The sequence below is a fragment of the Lissotriton vulgaris genome, chromosome 4_1 (genome assembly GCF_964263255.1).
Source record: "Lissotriton vulgaris chromosome 4_1, aLisVul1.2, whole genome shotgun sequence".
In the NCBI taxonomy this organism is placed as follows: domain Eukaryota; kingdom Metazoa; phylum Chordata; class Amphibia; order Caudata; family Salamandridae; genus Lissotriton; species Lissotriton vulgaris.
In genome coordinates this window covers 2073777874-2073795042 of record NC_141691.1, presented here as the reverse complement: position 1 = coordinate 2073795042, position 17169 = coordinate 2073777874, and the positions used below count along the sequence as shown (strand labels likewise).

The 17169-nt window shown below is 49.9% G+C and overlaps 1 protein-coding gene across 1 annotated transcript in view; it reads right to left on the bottom strand.

Moving 5' to 3' along the window:
* The window catches only part of DGAT1 (diacylglycerol O-acyltransferase 1), a 218784-nt gene that overhangs the window by 34772 nt on the left and 166843 nt on the right, over window positions 1-17169 (bottom strand). The window contains exons 13-14 of the mRNA XM_086966508.1: window positions 15343-15455; window positions 3463-3528 (exon numbers count right to left, since the gene is read on the bottom strand). Of these exons, the coding sequence (XP_086822634.1) occupies window positions 3463-3528; window positions 15343-15455 (179 nt within the window). The remainder of the gene's footprint in view (window positions 1-3462; window positions 3529-15342; window positions 15456-17169) is intronic.

The following is a 17169-nucleotide window of genomic DNA, read 5'->3' as shown; positions in this document are numbered from 1 at the left end:
AGGCGAGGATTATCCCTCCCGAGACTCGAGGGTCTCACCCACCCGGAATCTCCATAGTTTCAGTAAGTAAGTCTTTTGAATGGGTTTGATAATGTTAATGCAACTGTATTTGTTTCACGTTGATTGGGAGACTGTTGAAGTATTTCATTATCAGGATTTTGGAGCATATGTGATTATTCTGAGCTCTAAGACATTTTTCAAATGTTACCTGGTTATGCAACTCGGTATATTGCTTTCTCTGCTTCCGTATACGGAAAAGAATCAGGATAACGGTTGTCTCATATTGGTTTAGGACAAGACCAGAAGGAATGATGTACGCCCTGGGAATCTTTCCTCGCAGACAAGAAGAGGACGAGGAAGGGACGTCAGGACCGATTATACAGTGGACAGCCCCGTGATTGGATGGCAGTTGTTATGGACACTGTGGCCCATGTGCTCATGGGAGTTGAAGTTTATGTAAAAGTTTTCTTATTGGTCCACTTTAAATTTGCTATTTAAATAAAGAGAAGAAAGGACTGCATAATCCTCGCCTCCTTGTCCTTAATAGAATTGAAACTTTCCGTTACGATAGCTAGGAAATTTTTCATTCACTTCTGAATTCACTAGGAGCCTCAGGAAGCAGTTGCCTGCTCCTTCCTGCTGGCTGCCTTTGAAACCGACCTCCAGGATCACCGGCGCCGGCCCGAGACCCGCTGACGTCACCGCCGTGCCAGGCTGGGATTGGCCCCGGCTCCCACGGATTCCCTCAGCGTCATCGGAGGGCGGCGCAGAGATTGGTCCCAGCCGCCCCAGAGTCTGCAGCGTCACCGGGGGAGCCGCGCACGGATTGGCTCCAGCCGAGGGGTTGTCCAGCAACGGGGAGCATCGTCCGAGAGGATCGTCTTGCAAGCGGATCCCCGCAGTCCTGGTGAGTCTTGCAGGCGCATGTGACCGACTTTGGGGGCTTTTCAAAAGTACAGCTGGTAGCGGTTGAACAGCAACTACCTCTCCGTGAGCCGGAGACTGTGCAGACCGATTAGGGGATGGATTGTACCCTTCAGCAAGTGAACGAGTGGGACATTCTGGTGACTGTGAGCCCCGCTCCTGGTGACTCGCCTGTATCGGGGCCCATTAACTGCGCATCTTTTGGCCCCCCCACCTTGCTAAGAATGCACTAACAACAACCCCATATGCACAAAGGGGGTGACCTGCACTTGTGTCGCTACGACCAGGGCACAGAGTGCCACGTCCTCCCTAACCTCTTGATCTGGGCATTGTCGACACAAGCCAACTGAAGACCTCTTTGCTTCTTTCTGGGAATCATCAACTGGGTACCACAGGCCTGGGCTCGTGACTATTGGTGACTATTTTTCCCTACTACATGCAGCCTGGGAAATACTGAGTCCACAAGCTCATCTCTTGTGACAACCCAGTGTACTTGAGGAACTGTTTTCTTTTCTCCTGAGTGAAGAAGTACTGTTGTCCACTCTCCCAAGACACTATACTGACCCCTTTTTGATGATAAAGATAAAAATTAGTGCAATCTACCAATTTTGGTATCTCGCATATTTTCTACATAAAGATATTTTTATTTTGCATAAACTTGGTGTGGTGTTCCTTTTGTGAGTGTTTTATTGGGTCACTATTGGGGTGTGTTGCACAAATACTTTACACATTGCCCCTAAAGTTAAGCCTACCTGCTCCATGCCAGGCTACCCTGTGGGAAGCGGTGGTCCCTACTTGGACTAGGGTGCGTACCCCGGCCAACTAGAGACCCCGGTTCTAACAGACTGCCTAATTACAATCACTACCAACATGTATTTTAAGCCTTCAATGAATGCTGCCAAACACAGAAGCATGCTTAACCACAAGCAGAACAAGCCCTTCTGACATTTCATACAGACACTATTCAAAAGAATTGTGCTGAAAGTGTCACGATGGTGGCTTAAGGTATCGCTTACTGCGGTTCATGTGCGGGGAAGCGATCGTGCAAACCCTCTGGCGCCCTGTGGAGGATGAGCAGTGCAGCGATATGCTGGCAATCAACTATAATTCCCTAAAGGCCACCTACGCTTACGAGCTCCAAAGAGACGGCAACCATCTTGGATTATCAGGCTAACTTCCTTGTTCACAATTGTCCTTTGATAAACCGTGCTGCTACAGACTGCTCAACTAGAGTTTTGGCTTTCCTGTGCCAGGACCTTTTATTTCCTTAAGAATGGTTTTGATGGATATTTGGTCTACTGAAACGTATCATGAAATTCTAATGTTGATGATACAGAGTTTTAAACTTTTCCCCTAGATTTTTATCTGAAATTGTAAAGACTGAGGATGTGTATTGTACCTAGGGTCCAAGTATCATGACATTCTGATGTTGAAACCAGCTTTAAAAGTTTTACCTGTATTTTTATCCCTATTTTTAAAGACTGGGGTTGTGTATTGTCCTAGGGGTCTCTGTGAATAAACTGAAAGAACTCTTAATCCAGACTAGACCGCATATGAATGTATACATGTTATGTACAAAGCATTGAGAGTTCTAGTTTGCACATATTTGCTAAAACAACATACAACCTAATGAAAGCGTCTGAGCCAATGGCATTAGGTGGTACAACAGCTAATATCTAAATCTATATCCGAAGCAGTATACTTGGAATAACAGGTTGTCGGTATGACTGGGGAGCGGAGGAGGGCTAGAGTGCCGGACCCTGTGGACAATCCCTAAGATACACTTTAAGAAGTGTCTGAGCGCCAGAGGTTGCGCTGGCCACTTGAGATGCGGGATCAGCTTATGAGCAAGGTCATTTAGTGTTCTAGCTTGGAGTGCCTTACTGCTATCTTAGAGTTACTTCTTACCTCAATGGGGAGCTATTTCAATGTAACCAGAAATGGGGAGATCTAGACTCATTTTCTTGAACTGGTGACTAGACACGATGGTGCGTTTAGGGCCACTGAACTGAACCAGGTGCAGCTTAGGATGCTTTGCCTCTTTAGCCGGTTGATGTGCGATTAAAGGTTTACATTTTTGTCCAAGAAGCAGCCAAGAGAGGACGCATCCTGTAAAGGTGGTTGGGAGCACAGTAAGGGTGCGGAGGCAGATTTGTACAGAGTGGAGCAGTTATGGAGTGATCACAAAGAGCACTGTTTAAAACAGACTGAATAGGAGGTGATGCTTTGACATCCAGGACTGTACAACAGCCAGAGCTTGGCTAGGACTTTACAGGCTGCAGAGGGGGAGATTTTCAGAAATACCAGTACCGTCAGCGTAAAAGAGCCGCATGAAGGCTGTGAGAGAAGGCAAGTAGTCCCCTACAAAGAGACAAGAGCGGTGAGGAACGCATTAGTGAACAATAGAGAGTTTGGAGAGAGATTTTACTCATTTTATGTGGGGACACCATTTTCAAGGTATGCCCAGCAGCAGCTGAGGGCTACACCAATGGCACAAGGTAACAGAAGGTATTCATTGGAGAAAGACAAGAAATTCACCTGCTGCACCATTTGTGGACAGGTATGTTCCAGTTCTGCCAGAAATAGGTGACCGTCTCTGAATTCCTTGAAGAAAAAAATAAAAGGAAAAGTTACCTGTACACAATACATCAAAACCAACAGTAGTAAACACAATTCAATAAACTTCCACACCAGTTTACCCATCTCCTCTGGTTCCTATGAAAAGCTGGACCATTATATTGTAAATAGAACTTATTCTCTGCTCCGGTTATTGTATAAAGCGCACAAACAATCAAAGTAGAGCGGCACTACATAACATGAAATAAACAGGCTGTTGAAGTCTGCCAGGATGTTTCTCTTACCCCCTAAGATAGGACACTATTGGAGCAATACGGGCCTCGAAAGACCAATCCTAGATGTGAACTGTTAGTGCGCAGAAAGGGTGTGAGGGGCTTTGCGCCAGCCCTAATCGAAGTAGAACGGTTGGTATCACGAATTTCACAACCCCATAGGAAAACACTGCCTCTCCCATCCATCCTGGTCTTATGGTATGCATTGTGTTGGTTCAAGATAATCGCTTTAGTCCATAACCAGTTACACCATCATCTTACAATCTGCAATTCTGGAGACATCACCACCTAAACCGCCTAGCTGGACCCTATCCAGCCGCTGGAGCTCCTAATGATCCATTTTCTAGAAATACAGAGGTCAGTTTTCTAGACCCCTTGACACAAAGGATCAGTCAATGTGCCAACATGAACCAGAATATCAGCTGTATTGCAACTATTCCACAACCCGCTGAGCACTACTTGAGCGCGATGAGCTTCAGGTAGCAGTCAATCTCATAAGATGTTAGAGGGCTATTTAAGGGAAGCCCAAATCCATTTTCATAAAGGAATGACACTCCGAAACCGCTAGAACACAAGACTATATTTTAAAGATTGATTTTAGTTTAGTGCATGGAATATGACTAATATGCACTAAGAGGGTTAAAAGGAACCACCACATGATTGCTATTATAAAGGTATAGATAACCCATCCTAATGCACTACTTCTGAGCAATAATCAAATTGTAGCATAGCAGGACGCTGTGTACCCGGTGGCAGAGGGTTCTAGGCTAGTTGCGTGTGTGTCGTGTGCGGAGTTTAGCTCTTAGCTGCACCAATTTTTAACGGTTTACCTACTTGTACTTTTATCCTGTGCATTTCATCTGGTCCCCGCTCCCCTAGCCCCGGTCCGCCACAGCTTGGTGCCGATTGATCGGAGGGCTGACGGGGTTGTCGGGCGCCATCTTGGGAGCCTCCTCCAAGGTCAGCGCTCTAGTCTCCTGCGCCTTAGACCTCTTAAGCCCCCCCCCTCATGCGCACGCGCAGCGGACGCTGTGAACCCGGTGGCAGAGGGTTCTAGGCTAGTTGCGTGTGTGTCGTGTGCAGAGTTTAGCTCTTAGCTGCACCAATTTTTAACTGTTTACCTACTTGTACTTTTTTTTTTTAACCTTTATTCGTTACTTCAAGCAAATACATGTATGGGCTTACAACCACCCCGGCCGGCCGCTAATCAAGTCATAGGTACAGCAAATCAGTTGTAAGAAATTACAGCAGCACGAAAATCGGGTTCTAATAAGTGTCCAGGATATAACTTTTATTCGAGTGTACTGACCAATTATCAGGATTCGAGAAGGTTCATTTTATAATAAAGAAAAACACAAAATCAATGCCATACGGTCATACATGGTCCTACAATAGCAAGCATGAAGCAGGAAATACGGAAATAGTGTAAATACGTTAAAAGTACAGGGGGTAAGGCATACGAGTCAGGAGAGATGCAAAAACAAACACATTCCGTAGTAAAGCAGCGCCCCACCCCTAAAAACGAACATATCGTAGGAAACATGAAAAACGATGACACCAGAAAGAAGGACAAAGGGCCATAGAAACAAAGAAAGGACAAAGTAGCAAGACCCACCCCCCTACCCCCCACCCTGCAGAAGGCTATGACCTACCCCCCCCAGCAGCGTGCCTGTCGCCTAATTGGAGACCCGAAATATAGAAAAAAGGAGAAAAGAGAGAAAAGAGAGAAAAGAGAGAAAAGAGAGAAAAGAGAGAAAAGAGAGAAAAGAGAGAAAAGAGAGAAAAGAGAGAAAAGAGAGAAAAGAGAGAAAAGAGAGAAAAGAGAGAAAAGAGGAAGAAAAAGGAAGAAAAAGGAAGAAAAATGTGGAGGAGGGCCATCGATCTGGCCACCCGGCCCCCCCTCACCACCGCGCGCAATAAACACCCTAAAAGCAAGAGCAGGATAGCCATGATAAACATTAATCATCGATAGCACAATCAAGAACATCCCCGCCAAGTGTCCCCCAAATCACTGTCAGCAAAAGTAAGTCCACGAAATCCTAGACGGTCTCACCCCTGGCCTTTTCTAACAATAATACCAACACACGTCCACTTATCAATCAGCGTACAGAGCAGCGTGAAGGGTACAAGGGATCCGAGCGGATCGGGCAACGTTGTTACTCCATGGGACTTCAGCCACCAAAACCCAGCCGAATAAGAATGACGAAAATCCGTACGTGTCAGTATCGACCCCGAAGACATCCACCAATCCGAACACAGTTTCACCAGCCAGGGAAAGAGAGTCACACCATCCGGCAAGCGCTAAAACGTCGCCGGGGCAGCCCAAACCATAGGTTGTTGCTTCTTCGGCCGCTGAGTGAACGTAGACCCCGACGAGTCACCCGCATGTACAAGAGATCTGTCCAAGGCGATCTCATGAACCGGGTCATCTGGCGTCTCCACGAATAAAGGCATAGCTGGAGCACTCATCACTGACGCAACGGCGGGCCCATCTGCGCTTCTTTGAAGTTGAGCCATGCCCGTGCAGAACTGTGGGACAACAATGGCGGCCATCCTGTTTCCAAGATCCCGGGCGTCACAGAGCAGGGTCGTATGCAGAGTTGTTAACGCAGCCAATACATCTTGGAAGGTGGGCTCTTTCTCGTGTCGCCAGACCCCAGGACTCTCCCGCACCGCAGCGTCTCTGCCTGGATGAGGTCTGTGTAAGAGGGCGCCAGCCGCCATCTTGGTTGATCCGGCCTCGTCCTGTCCGCCTCTCCTCGGGACCGGGCCCCACACCCGGGCTCAACAGGATTCACAGCGGGGAGCCAGAGAGTCAAGGCAGGCTACCCAGGGAAGGGCCACCGAAGGGCTAAACAAAATCTCCGCCACTCCCTGGGGGCCGCCCGCCGATTCCGGGCGAGGCCATTAGTTATGCCCGGACACAACACCGGAGAGGGGGCCAAGAATCGTGCACTCCTCTCGATCCTGCCTCACCGCACAGCCCACGAGGCGCTCCGCTAAATGGACTGGGTCGTCACTGTCGCCATTGGCCCATCAGATCTCCGGTGCCCTCCGGCCGACTCCTCACCCCCACCGGTGGCCGCTGTTGTCGCATTCGCGGCCGGTTACTCCTCTCACTCGACACCCCGGTCCCAACTCAGTAGAGGCCGCAAAGCAGTCGGGGACACTTCCACGGATCAGCTGCACGCAGAAGCCTCAGGAGCAGACGGTACGTGAAAGTTTTCCTTCGCCTACGTAGATATGCCGTAAAGGCTCAGGATAAGTGCCAGGATATAGGAGCAGGGTGAGAAGGCTTATGGAGCCGAGCGTTTACACAGCCATCTCGGTCGCCATTTTGGCTCCTCCCTCCCTACTTGTACTTTTATCCTGTGCATTTCATCTGGCCCCCGCTCCCCTAGCCCTGGTCCGACACGGCTTGGTGCCGATTGATCGGAGGGCTGACGGGGTTGTCGGGCGCCATCTTGGGAGCCTCCTCCCAGGTCAGCGCTCTAGTCTCCTGCACCTTAGACCTCTTAAGCCCCCCTCATGCGCACGCACGCAGCGGGCGCGCCAAAGGCAAGCCCGTCTGCGCCGGTCCGCGGCCGGCCGGGGCTAGGGGCTATTCACTATGCCCGTTTCATTTCTTACTCTGCCGCCCAACTCTGTTCATATCAGGCTCCCTGGCCACTTCACCCAGCCGCCCTTACACGGGTTACAGAACTCGGCCTGGCTCGGAGAAAGCCTTCATGCACTTTCCCTGTTGCCCTCCTTTCCCCTGTCCCTCCCTCTCCCGCCCCTTCCCCAAACCTTCCCTCCACAGACCCTACACCTACCAATTTGGTATACCTCCTGAACACTAGGTCAGCAGTCAAGCATCAGCTTGATCTGTTTAATCTTCTGGAGTCACATAACCCAGACCTTCTGTTCCTGACAGAAACGTGGTTCCGCACAGACTCTCTTCCTAATATCTTAGCAGCTCTTCCCCCCCTCCTATCTTATTCTCCGCGCAGACCGTCCTGAAGGAAAGGCGGGGGCAGGTCGCTTTAGTCACCCGTAACAACCTTCACTTTCCGGTACTCTCCTCCCCAATCATACCAGCTGTCGACTATCTAGTCGTGCGCTCCACCTCCTTTCGGACCCCGATTACGTGTGTGTTAATATACCGCCCCCCACAACCCAGCCCACATTTCATTCCAGCTATTCAAGAACTACCGGACACCCTATTGGTTAAAAATACTTCGGTAATGATTCTTGGGGATTTAAATTTTTGGCCCAACGACCCAGCGGAAGACGCCATGTCTAGAGATTTCACTCAGCTTCTCCTTAGTTTTAATTTTGTTTCTCAAGTTCATATTCCTACCCATTCCCGAGGTCTCACTTTAGACCAAATATGGACTCTAAACATCCCAGTCACTACTCCCACTGCTGTGCCCTGTACTTGGTCTGACCATTTTTTGATTTCTTTCTTTTTAGATCTCCGCCCTGTCATTGACGCCTTCCTCCCTAAGAACACCTGGGCTAGGAACTGGAGTAGTGCAGACATCCCCTCCTTGTGCACCTCTCTGTCTGCCACCTGCCCCGACTTGGAAGGCTCTATCCTGCCGTCTCAAATAACCATCCTAGACGGCTGGCTCTTGAAGGCTTGTGACCAAGTGGTTCCCATGAAGCGTGTTACTATCAGAAGGGCCCACCTAGCCAATAAGTGGTTCACCCCTGATCTTACAGAAAAAAAACTCTAAGCACGCCGAGCAGAACGTGCATGGAGGCTTGCTTACTGTCCCACCCTCAAAATTCGTTATACTTCCATCCTTAACGAATATAAAAGAGCCATCCTTACTGCCAAGGCCGAATACTTCTCGGGCAGGATTCTTGCAGCTGAGAATCAGCCAAGAGAAATCTTTGCCACAGTTCAAGATTTGGCGTCCTCTGACAGGACATCTTCCAAGACCCCTCAGTCCCAATCCTTCTGCGACTTACTCAGCGATTTCTTCATTGAAAAAGTCGCATTAATCAAGGCCAACATACCCCCCCTTCCCCTACTTTCTGTGACTTCTCGCCGTCACCTAATGAGTCCAACTTGACTCACATACCTCTGCTGACTAAAGAAACCTATCTCCCTCTGTTAGCCCGGGTCAAGTCAGGTTCTCCCACTGACCCCTGTCCGGCCCATGTGCTGCGCAGGGTCCTTTCAGATTGTTACATGCCCTCTCTCTCCCTTCTTAATGACTCACTCCGGCGGGGCATTGTCCCCACCACTTACAAAGCAGCCACTATCATCCCCATTCTAAAAAGTCTGGATTAGATCCCTCTTCCCCTTCAAATTACCGCCCCATCTCCCTCCTCCCTTTTCTGGGCAAGGTCCTTGAGTCTTATGTCACCAAGATGCTCAGTTCCTTTGTCGAGGATAGCGGTTTCCTTGCACCATGTCAGGCAGGTTTCCGGCCTCGACATTCTACTGGGAAGGTTGTTGTCTCGGTCATAGACTAACTACGAGAGGGACTGGACTCCAATAACCCTCAGGCCCTCATTCTTTTAGATCTGTCCGCCGCTTTTGACACGGTTGATCATTCCATCCTTCTCTCCCGTGTCAAGGCGGCGGGCATAGGGGGCCTGATGTTGGTTTGGATCAGCTCCTTCTTGAGCGAGCGTACTCAAGCAGTTTGCCTGGCCGATTTCACCGCCTCCCCACGTAAGGTTCAGTGCGGTGTCCCTCAGGGATCCTCCCTTTCCCCTTTATTGTATAACCTGTTTATCGTTTAACATTCTCCCCCTTATTTCTGCACTTCAAGAGATGGAGGTCACGGTGTACAACTACGCCGACGACCTCCAGCTCATCTTCAATCTTTCTCACTCCCCTACTACCGCTCACAATATTCAATCTGTAATGTTGTATATCAGGGACTGGATGAACTCTAATCATTTAAAACTAAACCCGGACAAGACCGAATTGGTTCTTACCGGAGGCAGTCGCAGCCCCTGGTCCCCCAGCTTCTGCCACCTTCCCTAGGTCTCCCACCCTCACCTTCACCTTCTGCCAAAACACTTGGGATCACTCTAGATCAACACCTCACACTTCACGTCCAGATTAGTTCTGTAGTTTCCTCCTGCTTCTTTACCCTTCGCACTATCCGCAAAATCTCTCGTTTCTTTTCTCCCTCTGCACTAAAACTGATTTTGATGGCGAGGGTTCTATCGCACCTGGATTATGGGAATATTGTGTATAACGGTGTCCCCGCCAGTACCCTTCGTAGCCTTCAACTGGTGCAAAATAAGGCGGCCCGCCTGATTTTCGGGCTACCCAAATCTTCCCATATCATTTCCACCCTCAAATCTCTTCACTGGTTACCCATTAAAGAACGGGCCCTCTTCAAGTTGGGCTGTACAACTTTCCAGGCCCTAGCGGGGTCCGCCCCCACGTTCATTTCGTCTGCCATTACTGTCTACCGCCCTGGCAGAGAACTACGCTCTTCCACCAAGTCCCTCCTTTTTGTACTTTGCTTTAAGAAAAGCAGGTCGGGAGGCTTGAAATTCTCAGTACTTGCCCCCACCTTTTGGAATGCACTCCCCAAAGCTGTTAGATCTGCGCCCTCCTATATTGAGTTCCGTAAGGCTCTCAAGACCCATCTCTTTCACCGAGCCTTCCCATCCTCAATCCCACGCCCCCCTCATTGGGTTTCCAGCTTCCCCCCCAGCGCCAAGAAACCGCATGGTAAATGTGCGCTTTACAAATTTCTGTAAATTCAAATTCAGTACAACCTATTTAAGGTTTAATAGATGGCACACACTGGCATACATGTTTTAACTCTAGAAGTTATATTCAGGGAAACAGCAAGGTCTGCTGTTCTAGTCTCATGAAGTCAGCTTATACTGATAAGAGCTAGCGACGGCTAAGGGCCTCCAGTCGTGGCAGCCTTGACCTGGAACCAGAGACATGCTTCTCTATGGCCTGTCCCACCATCGCCTGGTGTGAAGATTCCAATTAACGTAAAGTGGCCTGAATCGCTCCCACTTATTTTGTCTTGCAAGACTGTTCTTTTGAATCACAACAAACAAGACACATAGTGGTGAACCTTGTAGGAGCTCTTTAAGAGTTTTAGGGTTCACAGATGAGCAGAGTTTGGGGGAGGTGAAGGGTTTCTAGCGTTCAGGGATAGGTGGCGTGATGGGCAGTTGAGTTGTTTTTTTTTAGGTTTTATGGAAGGTGGAGTTTAGGGCTGGGATGTGTTTTTAAGGTTCAGTGATGGGTAAAGATTTTTGGGTTGGTGTTGGTTTTTAGTGTTTGGGAATGGATGGAGGTTATGGTAATGTGAGGTTTTAGAGGTTCAGAGATTTGGTGGAGTTTAAATATAGAAAGGGTTTTTAGGGTTCAGGGATGCAGGAGTTTGGGGTGGTGATGGGCTTGATGGAACATTTATGGGTGGCTTTCAGGGGTGGTGAGGGCTGTTTAGTGTTTGGAATGAGTGGAGTTTATGGGGGTGTGGGATTTTAAGGGATTAGGGAAGGGTGGGGTTTAGGCGTAGAAAGTTTTTTTTGGGGTTCAGGAATGGGTAATTTAGCAGTAGTGAGGGGGTATTAGGTTTAGAGATGGGTAGAGTCTGGTAATTGAAAGGGCTTTAAGCGTTCATGGATGGGAGGAGTTTATGGATCAGAGATCTGAAGTTTATGCGCAGTTAAGCATTTTCAGGGGGCAACGATGGAAGGTGTTTAGGGGAGGTATCAGTGAATTAAAAGCATCCCAAGTAATTGTTTGACAATGTAAAATATATAAATCCGAAATAATGTCCCCTGAATTAAAGGACTGAAATAAAATATCTTTGACAAAAATATGTCTGAAAGTAAGACCTGCAACCATTTCATTTACATCTAAAAAAAAAATTAAGTACGCAGAAGGCAATTTCGAGAAACAAAGACTTTCTATGAATTGGTTTCGTAGAAATGCTAGATACGGTTCATCCTGAACATTTCTGTAAAATCATTTAGATGAAATGGTTTCTCAGTAATGCTCCATGCAGTAATGGCCGAGGAGGGAAGCACAGAAGCAGTCGGATGCCGAGCCTTATTCTCTGGACCCTTTGGGGCCTTGGAGCAATGGCCGAGGAGGGAAGCACGGATGCAGTCCGATGCAGAGCTCCGATCCTCTCGACCCCTGGGGCCTCGGAGGAATGGTAGAGGAGGGAAGCACGGATGTAGTCAGGTACACAGCCGTGATCCTATGGACCCCAGGAGCATTGCAGTAATGGCCGAGGAGGGAAGCACGGATGCAGTCGCATGCAGAGCTCTGGACCCCTGAGGGCTCGGAGTAATGGCTGAGGAGCGAAGCACGTTGCAGTCAGATACAGAGCCCTGATCCTCTGGACCCCTGGGGCCTCGGAGTAATGGTAGAGGAGGGAAGCACGGATGCAGTCAGATGCAGAGCCCTGATCCTCTGGACCCTTTGGGATCTTGGAGTAATGGCAGAGGAGGGAAGCACGGATGCAGTCAGATGCAGAGCCCTTATCCTCTGGACACCAGGGGCCTCGGAGCAATGGCAGCGGAGGGAAGCACAGATGCAGTCAGATGCAGAGCCCACTCTCTGGACCCCGGGGGCCTCGGAGCAATGACAGAGGAGGAAAGCACGGATGCAGTCAGATGCAGAGCCCTGATCCTCTGGACCCTTTAGGGTCTTGGAGTAATGGTAGAGGAGGGAAGCACGGATGCAGTCAGATGCAGAGCCCTGATCCTCTGGACCCTTTGGGGTCTTGGAGTAATGGCAGAGGAGGGAAGCACGGATGCAGTCAGATGCAGAGCCCTTATCCTCTGGACACCAGGGGCCTCTGAGCAATGGCAGAGGAGGGAAGCAAAGATGCAGTCAGATGCAGAGCCCACTCTCTGGACCCCGGGGGCCTCGGAGCAATGACAGAGGAGGAAAGCACGGATGCAGTCAGATGCAGAGCCCTGATCCTCTGGACCCTTTGGGGTCTTGGAGTAATGGTAGAGGAGGGAAGCACGGATGCAGTCTGATGCAGAGCTCTGAGCCTCTGGAGCCTCGGAGGAATGGTAGAAGAGGGAAGCACGGATGCAGTCAGATACACAGCCCTGATCCTCTGGACCCCAGGAGCATTGCAGTAATGGCCGAGGAGGGAAGAACGGATGCAGTCAGATACACAGGCCTGATCCTCTGGACCCCTGTGGCCTTGCAGTAATGGCAGAGGAGGGAAGCACTGGTGCAGTCAGGTGCAGAGCCCTGATCCTCTGGACCCCTGGGGTCTTGGAGTAATGGCAGAGGAGGGAAGCACGGATGCAGAGCCCTGATCTTCTGGACCCCTGGGGCCTTGGAGCAATGACCGAGGAGGGAAGCACGGATGCAGTCAGATGCAGAGCCCTGATCCTCTGGACCCTTTAGGGTCTTGGAGTAATGGCAGAGGAGGGAAGCACGGATGCAGAGCCCTGATCTTCTGGACCCCTGGGGCCTTGGAGCAATGACCGAGGAGGGAAGCACAGATGCAGTCAGATGCAGAGCCCTGATCCTCTGGACCCTTTAGGGTCTTGGAGTAATGGTAGAAGAGGGAAGCACGGATGCAGTCAGATACACAGCCCTGATCCTCTGGACCCCAGGAGCATTGCAGTAATGGCCGAGGAGGGAAGAACGGATGCAGTCAGATGCAGAGCCCACTCTCTGGACACCGGGGGCCTCGGAGCAATGGCAGAGGAGGGAAGCACGGATGCAGTCAGATGCAGAGCCCTGATCCTCTGGACCCTTTGGGGTCTTGGAGTAATGGCAGAGGAGGGAAGCACGGATGCAGTCAGATGCAGAGCCCTTATCCTCTGGACACCAGGGGCCTCTGAGCAATGGCAGAGGAGGGAAGCACAGATGCAGTCAGATGCAGAGCCCACTCTCTGGACCCCGGGGGCCTCGGAGCAATGACAGAGGAGGAAAGCACGGATGCAGTCAGATGCAGAGCCCACTCTCTGGACCCCGGGGGCCTCGGAGCAATGACAGAGGAGGAAAGCACGGATGCAGTCAGATGCAGAGCCCTGATCCTCTGGACCCTTTGGGGTCTTGGAGTAATGGTAGAGGAGGGAAGCACGGATGCAGTCTGATGCAGAGCTCTGAGCCTCTGGAGCCTCGGAGGAATGGTAGAAGAGGGAAGCACGGATGCAGTCAGATACACAGCCCTGATCCTCTGGACCCCAGGAGCATTGCAGTAATGGCCGAGGAGGGAAGCACGGATGCAGTCGCATGCAGAGCTCTGGACCCCTGAGGGCTCGGAGTAATGGCTGAGGAGCGAAGCACGTTGCAGTCAGATGCAGAGCCCTGATCCTCTGGACCCCTGGGGCCTCGGAGTAATGGTAGAGGAGGGAAGCACGGATGCAGTCAGATGCAGAGCCCTGATCCTCTGGACCCCTGGGGCCTCGGAGTAATGGTAGAGGAGGGAAGCACGGATGCAGTCAGATGCTGAGCCCACTCTCTGGACCCCGGGGGCCTCGGAGCAATGACAGAGGAGGAAAGCACGGATGCAGTCAGATGCAGAGCCCTGATCCTCTGGACCCTTTAGGGTCTTGGAGTAATGGTAGAGGAGGGAAGCACGGATGCAGTCAGATGCAGAGCCCTGATCCTCTGGACCCTTTGGGGTCTTGGAGTAATGGCAGAGGAGGGAAGCACGGATGCAGTCACATCCAGAACTCTGGACCCCTGGGGCCTCGGAGTAATGGCCGAGGAGGGAAGCACGGATGCAGTCAGATGGGGAGCCCTGATCCTCTGGAGCCCTGGGAGCAATGGCTGAGAAGGGGAGCACGGGTGCAGTCACATGCAGAGCTCTGGGGTCTCAGAGTAATGGATGAGAAGGGAAGCACAGATGCAGTCACATGCAGAGCCCACTCTCTTGACCCCTGTAGCCTTGGAGTAATGGCCGAGAAGGAAGCACTGGTGCCCTGATCCTCTGGACCCCAGTGGCCTCAGAGTAATAGTAGAGGAGGGAAGCACGGATGCAGAGCCCTGATCTTCTGGACCCCTGGGGCCTTGGAGCAATGACCGAGGAGGGAAGTAAGAGTCACTGTACTTATAAATTCATCAGTTATAACAAAGGTGATATCACCGATATAGAGGACTATAGCCATCCAAGCCTCAAGGCTTAACCAAATTATTTTCTTACATGCAATATGGAACACATAGATCATATCACATAACCAGTGTTCTACATTTAGTAATTTATTTAATTTGTACTACCAGTGGACTACAACGTAAATACGATTGTTAATTTTTAAAGACATTATTTCTCTTAGAGTAATGTTCCCAGGCTGGCCGATGGCCGCTTGTACACAACCAGGGTTCGAATTAGCAGAAAAGGAAAACCGCTTTCTCCGAGCTTCAAGGCTTTGGTGAACGAGAAGTTAAGAGCAGACACGCGTATTCAGGCAACATGGACAGAAGGTAGATTAAGAGTCATAAGTCACTGCTGAGGTACCACATCAGTCACAGATATGTTTCTGGAAATATACACACCCGTACACACACCCACGCCGTTCACACAGCCACGCTCGCTTTGGTATACAATGAATCCGGATGGAATCATCCCATGAATTCTCACCATCCTCAGCCGGTACCTACCACCAATCACGATAGAACTCCCGATCTCCAAACCGCATCAGCTCAGCTACAAAGTTCATACAAGAGTGGAAGAACCAGTAGAAAAAGATGAGCCAGATCATGTGATTTGGAACCTGAAAAAGAACTTAGGATAAAGTGTCATGACTTCTAGATATATCAAGCAAGAGGTTAAATAACGACTACAGCATCCAACATATTAACATCCATTCAGAACATTCAAGCCTTTCAGAAGGGCTAGAACCGGTCCATCAGCTTTGAAACCGTGCAGATCCTGTGCAGACCCTGTTCAGGGTCCACTGGCTCCCTCTACAAAATCACGACCTGAACAACTCTACTTCAGTCTAAGCTAAAGGTGGCAGTCGCATGAACGGCAGACCTGGTGCAGAGCCAGGTGACGTGAATCATACTACGATTTACTCCAAATACATCAGATTCCTCAACTAGTTTGAGCAAATCCAGGCTTTACATGTCTGTAAGGAAAGGTTATTTACAGGTGATCAGATTCCTCCATCAAAGACATCTATACTAAATTCATGAGCACCCTGCAATTCCCTCTAGCTGGCTAGCACAAGGTGCACTCCACTGGAAGTTCATGGTTACTGCTCGTCCAAGACAGATCTGGAATGCTTTTCTCCAAAGAACAATTCCTAGCTTGTATTCAAGAATCCAAAGACTACTCATGAGGGAGAGCTAGGCGGAAAACCAAGGCCAATCAAAATTGAGGGGAAACAGATAACCTGTAAACAAATAGATTTCTAAGGGCTGACACTGTCCTCCAAAAACGTAGACTGACCACCATTTGGAGCCTTTGCAAACGGGAAACTTTGTTAAAAGCTGCAGTGGTGATTTTACCTCTATCCCATCTCCGACCTGGGACGGAATAAATCTCTTTCACATTAAATGTAACATTCATTATGTTGCTAATTTGCAGCCTCTCAAGTATCAGCGCTTCCTGGGCGAGTTCACCTATGGGGCGGTTACTTTCATACCTTGCCTCTTTCAGGCCCGGGGTTTGTTCTCCTGGTTCGGATCCTTCTTGGAAAGATGCACTCACTTTAAGCCAAAGCGGTTTTCCAGTGGCAGTTACTTCTGCTTGCAGGCTAAAGAGCATGGGGCGCTTCTTCCAATTTCTTTCCCGGCTCCCTTCCAAAGGGCCTGATTCTGCATCTCTATGGAGTTTCTACCCAAGATCTCCTCCGATTTTCACCTTCACTAGGACATTATGCTTCCACACTTTTGCCCCACCAACCCTGGTTGTCTGTGTAGGTGGAACTTCACTCCCCGATTGGCTGGATCTATACACAGCGGTCCTGCGCTCTGCACTGTTCTGATAGTCCTGATGTCACCTTTGCAATGAGCTGATGGGACGGAGCCTATTGTTGCCGCGTTTACCTGCTGGGTGTCGATGGGCGAGGCGACCATTTCACCATATGCAGGGAGGGGTTCCTCTACGGACAACAGTGTGAGACTGTTCTAGCAAGATGGCAGTTTTCTGGGTGGATGTCAGGGGTGTGTACTGTTATTAGTCAGGCCACCACCTGGCCTTAGCCTGGGACCTTCATAAACCACTACACGCTTCAGTTTCTTGGCTCTGGCACTGGTTCAGGCCTGCAGGGTCGCTTTATGTATTGATTTGTGTGTGTGAAATGACTCTTCCTGTCTGTGTCTTGGACCAAGGCCCTCATTGCTACTGGCTAGGATCTCCCAGAAGAGCTGGCATGAGGGAGATGGACGAAGACACTGGCTTTCCAGCTGACCTTCATTGGACAGAGTCCTACTTTTCTATGTCCCAGTACGGCTTCTTACTCTTGCCCGTTCTGCTTTCTA